Source organism: Heteronotia binoei, unplaced genomic scaffold (genome assembly GCF_032191835.1).
Source record: "Heteronotia binoei isolate CCM8104 ecotype False Entrance Well unplaced genomic scaffold, APGP_CSIRO_Hbin_v1 ptg000303l, whole genome shotgun sequence".
In the NCBI taxonomy this organism is placed as follows: domain Eukaryota; kingdom Metazoa; phylum Chordata; class Lepidosauria; order Squamata; family Gekkonidae; genus Heteronotia; species Heteronotia binoei.
The window spans coordinates 43,800-57,522 of record NW_026800012.1 but is presented as its reverse complement, the minus strand read 5'-3'; the positions used below and the strand labels follow the sequence as shown (position 1 = coordinate 57,522).

General features: G+C 41.3%; 1 protein-coding gene across 1 annotated transcript in view; it reads left to right on the top strand.

The window, feature by feature from the left end:
- LOC132590571 (transient receptor potential cation channel subfamily M member 6-like) overlaps nucleotides 1–13,723 on the top strand; it is an 80,312-nt gene that overhangs the window by 28,378 nt on the left and 38,211 nt on the right. The window contains exons 9-15 of the mRNA XM_060263508.1: nucleotides 1,330–1,453; nucleotides 4,995–5,067; nucleotides 5,181–5,281; nucleotides 5,491–5,625; nucleotides 6,457–6,510; nucleotides 9,555–9,695; nucleotides 10,486–10,605. Coding sequence (XP_060119491.1) covers nucleotides 1,330–1,453; nucleotides 4,995–5,067; nucleotides 5,181–5,281; nucleotides 5,491–5,625; nucleotides 6,457–6,510; nucleotides 9,555–9,695; nucleotides 10,486–10,605 — 748 coding nt within the window. The remainder of the gene's footprint in view (nucleotides 1–1,329; nucleotides 1,454–4,994; nucleotides 5,068–5,180; nucleotides 5,282–5,490; nucleotides 5,626–6,456; nucleotides 6,511–9,554; nucleotides 9,696–10,485; nucleotides 10,606–13,723) is intronic.

Genomic DNA, 13,723 nt, shown 5'->3' with positions numbered 1-13,723 from the left:
CTCACTGGAGGTCCCCAGCCTGAGAGAGATCCAGCTGTCCTCCACTAGGGCCAGGACTTTTTCAGCCCTGGTCCCTGCCTGGTAGAACTCTCTGCCAGAAAACATCTGTGCCCTGTGAGATCTGCTACCTTTCTGCAGGGCATGTAAGGCAGAGATATTCCACCAAGCATTTAGTTGAGGATGGTGATAGAACAGCGTACTGTAAGGCATTCTCACACTCTCCCCCACCACCTGAAAAATCCCCAAGAAACTATTTTGCCATCCTGTAATAGGGATATTATTTATTTGGTCTCTTTTTTAAGGAAGGTTTTAATTTAATTTATCTGCTGCATACATACGAGAGCCAGTTTGGTGTAGTGGTTAAGTGTGCGGACTCTTATCTGGGAGAACCGGGTTTGATTCCCCCCTCCTCCACTTGCACCTGCTGGAATGGCCTTGGGTCAGCCATAGCTCTGGCAGAGGTTGTCCTTGAAAGGGCAGCTGCTGTGAGAGCCCTCTCCAGCCCCACCCACCTCACAGGGTGTCTGTTGTGGGGGAGGAAGGTAAAGGAGATTGTGAGCCGCTCTGAGACTCTTCGGAGTGGAGGGCGGGATATAAATCCAAAAAATCCAATACTGTTGTAAGCCACCTTGAGCTCTGCTTGCAGGGAAAGGGTGTTTAATAAATCCAATGAAATAAAATAAATAAATTTAAATAAATACATCTAATAGCTTAAAGGATTGCCTATCCTGGTATAACCCCCAAAGAGTATTACACTCTGGAGATAAGAACTTCCTGGTGGTCCCTGGCCTCATGGACATCCAGCTGTACTCAAGGAGATCCGGCTGCCCTCGACCAGAGCTAGGGCCTTTTTGGTCATGGCAGTGGACTGGTGGAACTTTCTGCTTAATGACCTGTAGACACCTAATGTCATTTCCCAGGACCTGTTCTGCCAGGTCTACAGCTGAAGACAGCAATGACTCACCATCAAGCCTGGCCTCCCGTCTCCTCCTCCATTAGGGAACAATATAGAATGTTAATGCCATCTGATTAGTTTAACGATTGCTGTTTTTACTGTTTTAAAATTTTAACTTGTATATATTAGAATAGTATTTACAAGTTGTCGTTCACCGCCCTGAGCCCATGTGGAGGGAGGACAGTATATAAGTTAAATAATAAATAAAGTAGACAATATGCTGTATCCTTTTAAGGACAAGCGTTGATGTTGCTTATTTCAGTTAAACAAGAAGGGTGGGGGAAAACAGTGCACTATTTGCTGTTACTTTCTTTAAAAATATTTAATTATTAGAGGATTCCATGTTGATCTTTGTACATATGTTTCTCTCTCAGGGATCTAACCTCTCAGTTTAAGGAAGAAATATTATTAATGATTCAGAGCACCTTCAGTTTTGGGCAAAAGCAGTCCCATCACCTATTTAAAATTTTAATGGAGTGTATGGAACACAGGGATTCTGTAAGTATGATGAACTCAAAGAGCCAGTTTGGTGTAGTGGTTAAGTATGCAGACTCTTATCTGTTAGAACCAGGTTTGATTCCACACTCCTCCACTTGCACCTGCTGGAATGGCCTTGGGTCAGCCATCGCTCTGGCAGAGGTTGTCCTTGAAAGGGCAGCTGTTGTGAGTTCTCTCAGCACCACCCACGTAACAAAGTGTCTGTTGTGGGGGAGGAAGATAAAGGAGATTGTGAGCCGCTCTGAGACTCTGAAATTCGGAGTGGAGGGTGGGATATAAATCATCATCATTGGTTTCTTTTAATTAAACTCATTCCTGCTGGGCTACAGAGTTTTTCCTATTGCATATATTTACATAGGTAGTGATGTTGTTGCATTGCAGTTATCTTAAGAATGATGATTATCCAGCAAAATTTATCAATAATTACCTTTGCTTAGCTCTTTTGATTGCAATATAATGACTGCATGTTTGAAGATTACTAAGGACAATTTGTAGGGAAATGAATGGCAGAAAATGGAAGTGCAAATTCACTCATATATCCACTGTTAATGTACAATAGGCTATCAGTCTGATTTCCCTTTTCTGGAATGGGATGATAAAAATGTCTAGATACATAAAGTGTAAATTGGTTGCTTATAGATTATAATGTTGATAAAATCTAGAGAAACTGTCCAAAAGGCAGATGAGAGGACCTTTGTTCAGGATGGGGATGGTTCTGTAGCTTGCTGTCAACTTCACCAGAGTATGTACCACTCTTTAGTTTCATTGTTGAACTAGGCAAATTATTTGCCAATAGTTTGCCACAAAAATAATTTGCCACTTTGCTCAAGCTAGGTTCCTTACCTCTGATGTACATCTCATAGAGCTGCCAGGTCTGTATTGGAAAATACCTGGAGACTTTTAGGGGTGGATCTGGGAGTGGGTGGGTTTTGAGGAGAAGAGGGGCCTCAGCATAGGGTTGCCAGGTCCAACTCAGGAAATATCTGGGACTTTTGAGCTGGAGCCAGGAGCAAGGTTCTGAAAAGCATGATTGAACTCCAAAGGGAGTTCTAGCCATCACATTTAAAGGGACTGCGCTCCTTTTAAATGCCTTCCTTTCATCAAAAATAATGGATGATGGGGCACCTTCTTTTGGGGCTCATAGTATTGGATCCCCTGGTCCAATCTTTTTGAAACTTTGGGGGGGGGGGGTTGATGAGAGGCACCAGATGTGATGCTGAAAATTTAATGCCTCTGCTTCAAAAATCAGCCCCTCCAGAGCCCCAGATACCCACAGATTGATTCTCCATTGTTCCCTATGGAGACTGGTCTCCATAAGGAATAATAGAGTGCCCGGCAGACATTTCCCTTGCCCCTCCCGTGCTTTCTAATAACCCTGACACAGGAGGATGGCCTCCAAACCGCGGGATCCCCTGCCCCCAACTGGGGATTGGCAACCCTACTTCAGCATGTTACAATGCCATAAAGTCCACCCATTAAAGCAGCCATTTTCTTCAGGGGTAATACAATACCACAGGTACCAGTGTATTAAGTACAATATATCCTTCAAAACCTCACCAGTTGAATTATCAATCATACAAAAAAAGTGTGTAAACAAACATTTAGTGCACAGCCCATACAGCAAAATAATAGAACGAACGTTCTGTTAATATAATAGAATAAGGAGTGTCGTTCTATAATAGAATGGGGAGTGTCGTGTGGGTGTTCTATTATTTTGCTGTTTGGACTTTTTAATAAACTGTGCACTAAATGTTTGTTTACTCTTTTGTGCGTGAGTGGTAATTCAACCGGTGAGGTTTTGAAGGATATATTTTCTTCAGGGGAGCTGATCTCTGTCAGTTGGAGATTAGTCATAAAAACAGATCTCCAGGCCCTACCTGGAGGCTGGCAATGTTAACATCTCAGCCTGCTTCTGAGGCTGTGCAGGGAATCTTATCCAAGGACTTGTTTTGAGAGCATCTCATCCTCAGCATAGAAGTTGAAAACCCTTTGCAAGTACAGCAACTCCATTGCACTTCAAGTTCTGGCTACTCAGATTTTACCAAAATCATTTCAGGGCTGGTTAAAAATATGGTTACTCTAAGATGCTGTAGTCACTCAGATTGTTGAAGGCGGTTGTAAGTAAACAGAATATGCCTTGAATTATAGTAAACAAGAAAGGAACACAAGGCCTAAAAAAGCCTACATAGCAGCTTGCCTGGCTGTAACTAAAATCTGGTATGGAGCTAGGGTTACCAAGTCCAATTTAAGAAATATCTGGGGACTTTGGGGGTGGAGCCAGGAGACTTTGGGGGTGGAGCCAGGAGACATTAGGGATGGAGCCAAGATCAAGGCTGTGACAAGCATAATTGAACTCCAAAGGGAGTTCTGGCCATCACATTTTAAGGGACACACACCTTTTCAGTGCCTTCCTTCCATAGGAAATAATGAAGGATACGGGCACCTTCTTTTGGGGCTCATAGAATTGGACCCCCGGGTCCACTTTTTTTGAAACTTGGGGGGTATTTTGGGGAGAGGCAATAGATGCTATACTGAAAATTTGGTGCCTCTACCTCAAAAAGCAGACCCCCCCAGAGCGGATCAATTCTCCATTATTTTCTATGGGAATAAATCTCCCTAGGGAATAAAAGAGTTCCCAGCAGACATTTCCCTCCCCTTCCCCCACTTTCTGACAACCCTGAAGCGGGGGGAGGGCCTCCAAACCGGGGGATCCCCTGCCCCCACCTGGGGATTGGCAACCCTATCTGGAGCTCCTCCAGATTCTGTACCATGGAACAGTAATTAACATGAAATGGATATGACTGTTCGAAATTGCTATAGAAGACACTTCTCCTGTGTACAGAGAGATACGTCTGAGTTTTATTCCCCAGTGTGGCATTCTAATGGTAATTAATGTTGGGACAGCAGAATATACAGCGTTGGTATGCTGACACTGCTCATGATTGGATCAGTAGATCTAGGAAAGAAGTTCAGTATTATTTTATGGATCATCAAAATGGGTAAGGGGTGTACGCTACCTCATATTTTTTTATTGAGAGTGCAGGGTATAAATATTTTAAATTAATAGAGAGGAAACCGGGGTGGGGGGGATGAGGTTTTAGACAGGCCTTTATAAGACAAAACTAGCCTTCTATTACTTACAATGCTTTTTTTGAGCAAGAATGCACAGGAAGGCAGTTCCGGCTGGCTTGGTGTTAGGGTGTGTGTGGCCTAATATGCAAATGAGTTCCTGCTGGGCTTTTCCCACAAAAAAGGCCCTATGTGAAACAATAGGGACATCAGGGTGTGTGGCCTAATATGCAAATGAATTTCTGCTGGGCTTTTTCTACAAAAAAAAGCCCTGATTACTTATGCTTCAAAAAACTGTCAGAAAGAAGTGAGAAATTTTGAGTGTTATCGTCTGTTTAACTTCTACAGCTCTGTGTAACCTCTACAGTTATTTTGGCCAGACCTTTTTCACAGTAGTCCTGAATTGGTCCCATGGCTTTCTTGAAAACAGGTTTCCAGTTTTCCACCAGTAACTAGATTTACTTTCTGACAGATAACTATATTTGATGCAGAATCAGAAGAGCATCAGGACATTGATTTGGCAATCCTAACTGCACTTTTAAAAGGTACTTGTGTATTATCCCTTCTGCCTTCTTGGCAAAGGCATATAGTGTTTCTTATGAAGCAGGTGTGAAAAGAATGTGCATAAAAATCTTACATAAGATTTTCTTTTTTGAAGGGACCAAAATGTCTGCTCCAGACCAGCTCAATCTGGCACTAGCCTGGAACAGACTGGATATTGCAAAGAAACATATATTGGTCTATGGTCAGCACTGGAAGGTAATTGTGACATTTGCTATTCTTTGTGTATCAGTGTTTAAAATTCGCTTTCTTTATTTCTTTTCTTGTGGTATAAAGAGCAACTTGATGGTTAGCTACCAACCTTGAGAATGCAAATATTTTCCAATAAATGCAAAAAATAGTAAGTTACATGCTTTCTCCTCCCCCCCCTTTTTTCTGCATTTTGATCCCAACACCATCCTTTGAAGGTTGACTCCCTTGAACAGGCAATGCTGGATGCTTTAGTAATGGACCGTGTGGAATTTGTGAAGCTGTTAATAGAACATGGAGTGAATCTTCACCGTTTTCTTACTATATCCCGATTGGAAGAACTATATAATACTGTAAGTGCCTAGAATTTCCAGGACTTTTAACTTAATATAATTCTGTTCAGTAATAGTTCTAGCAGAGCAATAGGACTATAGCCATTCTTTTAAACAGTGAAGTCCTAAAAATACATTTCTGGGAATAAGCCCCTTTCAATAGAGTTCAATAGGCTTTTGAGTAGTTTAAGGACAAAACAAGCTGGAGAAACTGCATATAGGCCCTCTACACAATTAGAAACAAACCTTTATATATGCTTATTTTACCATTAACAACATTTATTGCAGTACATTTTATTTTCAGTTACTGTGCAACTAGGGCAAAACTTTGTATCCTTGAATGTAAGATATTTTTCTGTATTAGGTAAAAAATAACTTAAAATGCTTTTATTGGAATTGACCAGACCAACTCACAGTGACTGCTGATTCCACTAGTGGCTTTGCATTTATAGGGTTCAAATGTTGAAGACTATTTGTCATCATCGGCTTAGGGGAAAATTTATTGTACTTTAGCATATAACAGCAGTTGTTTTGGTTAGTTGAATTGTACAAATACAATACCTGATCTAAAGGGATATAAAAGTATTTTTCTATATAACTGTCTGTTTGGGTGGCTGCACAAGACACAAACCTAGAACTTTCTTAGGCACACAAAACTAGTTGGAATCTGGACATAAATATTGGTCAATGCCTTATATAGGTGCACCCCTAGAATATGCAAGGATTCTCCTGCATACCTGCTTATCGTGGATGGTTTAGATAAAGTGGAGGAACAGGCAAATAATTTCTTCTTCCTTTAATTTATGCACATATTAACTTAATTATCTGTCTTCTTTTCTGTTAACATTTTAGAAACAAGGGCCAACAAATCAACTTCTGCATCATCTTATTTGTGATGTGAAACAGGTAACCTGAATCTTAAAGAATGTAAAGCAAGGAGTATACATTAAGGGCTCTTGTAGACCATGTCACTGGTTATATAGTTCATAACAGGAACACATCAGTCCTGCAACCTCAAACAGACTAAGAAAATTAGCACCAAGTGTACAGCAGCTGGGGCTACATTATGACTTTTGTGGGTCCTAGGCACTTTTGCCTTTGTGGGCTCCTCCCACCATAATAATATAAATATTAAAACTTGGTATAATTTTAACTAATTCACCATTTTTCTGTTTGGGGCAAAATTTAATTTTTTTTTGTGGGCACTAAACATTTCAGTTTTTATCTGCCATAGAGTTTAGCCCAAAAACCAGAGTGTCAACTTCCCTGACATGCCTACATAATTTCCGAGTCACGTAGGCATATTGCATTTAATTTCCACATTCTCTGTTTTGGTTTTTTTTTTTTGGGGGGGGGGGGTGCCATTTCACCATGCCAGCCAGCCACTGGCTGGCAGTGGAGAAGTGAGACTTGGAAGCGGGGGGGGGGGGCACCAACCCCTGCTGGAGGGGTGTGGCATCCTTAAAGCATGGATAATGATGACTAAGGAAGAATGCCTTGTGACAGTTTGGGGAAGTTTTTTTCTGTAGCGTTGGCTAGTCAGCAGCTCCATCTGTTTCATTATGCCATTATCTAATCCATACCTTCATAGTAATCTACTGTCACAATAACAATATTTATATCATATAGTAAAAGTTATTTTATTCTTGTTTTATGAATAATATTTTTTCAGTGGCTCACAACATAGCAAAACAAAACTAAGCCAAAATTACCCTGAAAACATAAAATAAAACATAAAAGGCAGTATTAGCTAGCAGAATTTATTCATTTAAAAACTGTATCATTCCTTTACTGTGTATCAGCTTGCTAATTGTCAAAAATATAAAATATATTCTTACATTTTGCTGTGTAAACTAAAGCTCCAGCAACACACTACAGAGTTCTTGTGTTCACTGGGACTTTGCATCACACATGCAGTGAGAGTTTTCGTACCTGCCAAATGTAAACTATCTCTTTTTGATTTGTAGCCGAAACAGGTGGGTAGGCTTTAGGCCTCCCCAATGCAGCCACTTATCGTCTGTTTTGTAAAAATCACATTACTCACATGGCTATATTGACAATAGCAGCTCAATGTGGCTTCCCAACCAAGTGTTGCCTCCTTGGTTTGGATTCAGTTTCATCTTGTTCTCTTCCACCCACTTAATCCCAAACATGGGTTCAAGATGAAGACAGTAGCATGTGACAATATTGTATACCTGGTTTCTTCAGGATTAGTTTCATGGCACCTTTTTCAGAGGTGTCCTGGTAGGGTTGCCAAGTCCAATTAAAGAAAAATCTGGGGACTTTGGGGGTGGAGCCAGGAGACTTTGGGGGTGGAGCCAGGAGACATTGGGGGTGGAGCCAAGAACAAGGATGTGACAAGCATAATTGAACTCCAAGGGAGTTCTGGCCATCACATTTAAAGGGACAGCACACCTTTTCAAATTCCTTTCTTCCATAGGAAATAATGAAGTATAGGGGCACCATCTTTTGGGGCTCATAGAATTGGACCCTCTGGTCCAATCGTTTTGAAACTTGGGGGGTATTTTGGGGAGAGGCACTAGATGTTATACTAAAAATTTGGTGCCTCTACCTCAAAAAATAGCCCCCCCCAGAGCCCCCAATACCAACGGATGAATTCCCTATTATTCCCTATGGGAATCGTTCTCCATAGGGAATAATAGAATGCCCAGTAGACATTTCCCTCGCCCCCACCCTTTCTAAAAGGGGGGAGGGCCTCCAAACCAGGGAATCCCCTGCCCCCTCCCTCTCTCACACACACACACACTTACCAGATCTTCTTCCGGAGGACTCTTGCTGTGAAAGTGAAAGCAAAAGAAAGGGCGGGGCTGTTCTCCCAAGCCCTTCCTGCTCCCTGCCCAGCCTTAAAGGGGCAGACATTTTACAAACAGCTCAGGAGCTCTATAATGAAGCCTACAGGTATGTTCTCCACCCCCCCTCCACCCCCCACCCCCCGCTTCCCACTTCTTGAAGACCGGGAGATGAGGCTGCAAACCCAGGGGACTCCCGCCAGAGCGGGAGGGTTGGGAAGCCTATGTCCTGGGCTTGAATTCATCAGGAGTTTGCAGGAGCACACAGGGCTTCTTTTGGAGAAAAAGCCCAGCAGAACTTGTTTGCATATTAGGCCACATCTCCTGATGTCATCATTGTTTTACACAGGACTTTTTTGTTGAAAAAGCAACATGAACTCATTTGCATATTAGGCCACATCCCCTGACACCAAGCTAGCTGGAACTGCATTCCTGTGCGTTCCTGCTCAAAAAAAGCCCTGGGAGCACAGCTCTTGATCCGCCAGGCAGGGTTTGCATGCAGTTGGGAGTTCTCTCCTCTCTGCACAGATCCTGGGGCATATGCAAATAAGATATGCAACTGAGCTCCCGCACCTTTTTTCCTACAAAATGACCCCAGGAGGTATCCTTTTCATAAGGATACCACTGCCCCCACTCCGGTTTTTCTCTTGGTAAGGAAAAAATGGAAGGTCATATCTCTGGTAAATTTTCTGCTAAAGGAAGGAGCTGTGTGTGTGATAGTTGCTAATATTCCACCTGCTGCAAACTTCTAACAGGTCTCTCATTCTGTTGATTGGGATACTCTACCAGAATTAACTTTTCTGGAAGAGATCATTGGGCAGCAGTTAGAGGAGGAAGTCAGGAACATTTCATTCTGATAATACTATCATTAGGGTCCACTATGTTATCTATCTTTATCACTACCATTGTAAAAAAGCAGAGTGGGCTGGGAAATGTGATGATGGCTAGTTTGACGATATAGCATGCTAATTAGAGTAACTGATGTAATGTAGGGTTGGAAAGTCACTGCTCCCCCATATGCAATAGGGAAGATAAATAATACTGACTACCTTGTAGGATTATTATAAGGATTACTGAAATAATGAATGTGAAATGTTTACTAAAATATGCTACATAACATTTGAAATATTTTTGTTACAGAGTGCTCTTCCTGCAGACTATAAAATATCACTGATAGATATTGGTCTGGTGATAGAATATTTGATCGCAGGAGCTTATCAAAGCAGCTACACAAAAAAACATTTCAGAGTTCTGTACAATAGCCTTTACCAGAAGCATAAGGTAAACTCAATAATTTCTGTCAGTGATAATGCACAGAAAGTTGTTTAAATACTATGTGCCAGTATCAATAGATTGTTGTATTTGTAGACTATTGTTCTGCTATGCCAAAACTGAAAAAAGAGTTGCATTGTACCTTAAAGATGGACTGGTATATTAAAGAAAGCTTTTACAAGCATGGGAAAAAGCAAAGAGAAGCTGTGAAAATGAGAATGGAACTAATGTATTTGGTTGCTGAAAATATTGGTGTAGACCAGGGGTGGCCAAACTGTGGCTTGGAGCCACATGTGGCTCTTTCACACATATTGTGTGGCTCTCAAAGCTTCCATTGTCCAGCTTGGAGAAGTCATTTCTCTCTTTAAATCACTTCTCCAAGCCAAGGCAGCCAGTTTTGCTTTCTTTCCGTCTGTCTCTCCCACCCTCCTTCCCTCCCATCCATATATTCTATTCCCTCCCTCCCTCCCTCCCTTGTGGCTCTCAAACATCTGGTGCTTATTCTGCATGCCTCTTACATGAAGCAAATTTGGCCACCTCTGGTGTAGACTGTAGCTGTTAAAAATACCACCATCTAAGTAGGTGTAAATATTCTGTCGCTTAAGGAATAACGAAGAGGAAAATGAAGATGAATATTGTGTTAAGGAAAAGTTATTTCTTTTCCTTAACAATGTAACTATGACAAAAGATTATCTGAATGTGATCTTTTTTTGATGAGTATTGTCATAACCATAAATGTGTAATCCAGCTCTTTGATTTGTCTTTTTCTCTTTGTTTCATGGTGCATTTTTGGAACCAGAGAGTTGTCTCAAGCTTGCCACTGAACCTCTCCCGTCACCATATAGGAAGCAGAAGTGGATCTGCTGAAAATACCTTGCATTCCCAGTTTATCAGAACAGCACAGCCTTACAAATTCAAAGTATTGTGATTCTTTGCTTATGAGTAAATTTCTTAGAAATGCAGTAGACTGACAAATCCCCTTTGTTCACTCAGAGAGTTTATACATGTGTGAGAGGCAGACCTGATGGCATCTTCAAACTGAATCAGAAAATTTGAGATGTATGGTTGGCTCTATGGTTGGCTCTATGTCACTGGCTGGCAGTGGTTCAATATTTGCTTAGAGAATATCCTTTCCAAGTAGACAGTCTTTCAGATTGTAACTTCTAGAGAATGAGACCATCCCTCATCCCTTAGACTTGTCACAGCTTCTGAAGACAAAACAGGGTCTTGAGAATTCTCTGAAATCCAGCAGCTTAAAAAAATTGCTTACAATAAGGATGAACAAAACAGAGTAGAATTAAAATAAAATCAAAGAAAGCAAGCAGGAAAGAAGAAGAAATCCCTTTGAAAACCCAAAAGGGTAGAGCGGTGATTTCATTTAGTCCTTCAGGATCTGACTGTGAGTAGGCAGCAAGGGGACTGGAGATATCTCCTCTGGAACTGTAGCTCAGACCAGACACTTGTTTACTCTTCTGATCCCACCTATGCTTTTTCATGGTTAGTTTGTTGATGTATTCCTGTCTTAAGGAGTTAAGTGCCTCATTAACTTTCCCCCCTGCTGGCAAGTGACATAGTTCCTGCCTACGTTGGAGATGGTTCAGAGGATGGTTTTGAATGTGTAAGCACTGAGTGCAGGTCAAGCCATTCTCCTTCAGTGGGGAACATCATCCAAGCTGGTTAGGTCATGCCTCCTCTAGCTCCAGGCAGAGATATGCAAATTTGTGTGTGATTCTCCAGGGTCATTGTGAGGCTGCTCTTCCAGTTTGGATAGCCCTACAACTCTAGCAGGTTGCTTTCACTCAGGCTCCATGCCTTTTAAAAAATTATTTCTTAGGATAATAGATCATACCTTTTTGGATCATTCTTAAATAGAGGAGAACAAGATTTCAAAGAAGACTCCAGCATTGGTATTGAAAAACAAGAGGACCCCTTTAAAGACAAGCCTTTCCTGCCTGAAGCTTTGGGCACCAGAGACGGGCTGGCAAGGGAACCGATGTCCACAGCCACTGCTACAGGCAAGGCAGGGTGATCTAAAGCTTTGGGTCTCTCCCTAGCCTTGATGCTGCCATTGTGAGGAGCTGTGCAGATGCCTTTACAGCCTCCAATTAACCTGTGGGTCAGATCATGCAGAAAGTGCCCAACGAGAGTCAGAAGCTTCTGGATCAGTAGGCAGCAAGTGTAACAGAGCTGAAGGTGAGCCTTTGCTCCCCAAGAACACCGGGGACAGGACTTTAGTGGGGTCAGTGCTAGAGCAGGGAGCAGAGTGGTGGAACAGGCCCCTTTCCCTCAGGCCTTCCTGGCCTTCCGGGATCCTCTGACAAGTGCAAGAGGATTAAGTTTGGCGGTTTTAATTCTGAGAGTTATTCAAGTGATCTTTCTAATCCTGCAACAACAGACACAACTTCAGACCTCACTTCAAACCAGATATCATCCTTTGTTGTAATAAGAGGTCAAATCCCTCCTTATTTAAGATTTCCTTTTATCACACCATCTATAGTTGAGGTGGAGGAACCTCAAGTAACTGCTCAAGTCCGGTCATGAACAAATAGTGCTTGATGACAGATTGCTTGTGACTTAAGAATCGGTGAGTTATTGATATCACCATATCGGAGTTTTCTCAGGGACAAGTTTCTTCATTCTCTAGTCTCTTATAGTACAAAAAAATCACCTGCAGTTGTTTCATACTATTCAACATCTTCTGCAATTTCAGGACATGGAGGATTGATGCAAAGAGGTTTTCTTAATATTCCTCAATATCCTCTGGAACAGGTTTTTTTTTTTTAAATATTATTCTGGACCTGAAGATGATCAGCAAATTTCTGAAGAAGAAATTTACAAAGGAGGTCTTTTGATCTTTACTGGAATTTATATAGGATTTATGTTGCTTTCCAAAAGACTGAACTGAACTGAGAATAATGGAAATATTGTGCTTTATGTGGAGATTTCTCTTCTTGAAGGCCATGGAATAGTATTTTACCCTTTGTAAGTACAGTTATATGCCTGAAAATCTCCTCTGACTTGCTGTGTTCATAAAAAGGTAAAGGTAGTTCCCTGTGCAAGCAACAGTCATTTTCGACCCTGGGGTGACGTCGTATCATGACGTTTTCACGGCAGACTTTTTATGGGGTGGTTTGCCATTGCCTTCCCCAGTCATCTACACTTTCCCCCCAGCAAACTGGGTACTCATTTTATCGACCTCAGAAGGATGGAAGGCTGAGTCAACCTTGAGCTGGCTACCTGAACTCAACTTCCGCCGGGATCGAACTTAGGTCATGAGCAGAGCTTAGAACTGCACTACCACTGCTACTACTGCTACTTATCCAGTTTATAAACTGCCCTCCCCCAAAGGGCTGAGAATGCTGTACATTGCAATTAACACATACAATAAATTAATTAAACATCCATTAAATTAATCAGTTTACAGAATGAAACCATTAAAATACAGACTGATCAGTGATGGCATTCAGTATCTTTGCAGCTTCTTTCCTTTGAGACATATTTTCTTAACTTTGCATTCTTGGTTCTACCACTGATGTGTTCTGATTAATGCAGCCAACATTGAAGTGTTTTCTGCTTATTGTGGTTCATCTGGGATGGGCTCTCATTCTGTGGAAATTTCAGTTGTAAACTGTCTTCTCAGACGTGATGCTGTGCAGCAGATTGAGCCACTATCTGTGAAAAGTTCTCTTTTGTTATAGTCTCTGGGTCAGGTAATGTATTTATCCTGTAAACACTTAGTTGGTGGTAGACAGCAGTAAACTCAGTGAAGGGTTTTTACACAGCTTAGATTTCAGTTAATGCCATTGAAGTTTGTTTTCTAGAAACATAAAGGTAAAAAATCTTACTTTGACAACTATTACATTTCACAAGAAGACTGAAATTTGATATCTGAGTCCAGTAGCTATGTCCTATTATGGCATTTTGTGTAAAATTGTTTCATTGTTTTGTACCTTTTTATGTGACTATTAATTGTATATATTATAGCTAATTAATGTATATTATTATTACCTGTGTCCTGACTTCAGCTAAGCTTGAAT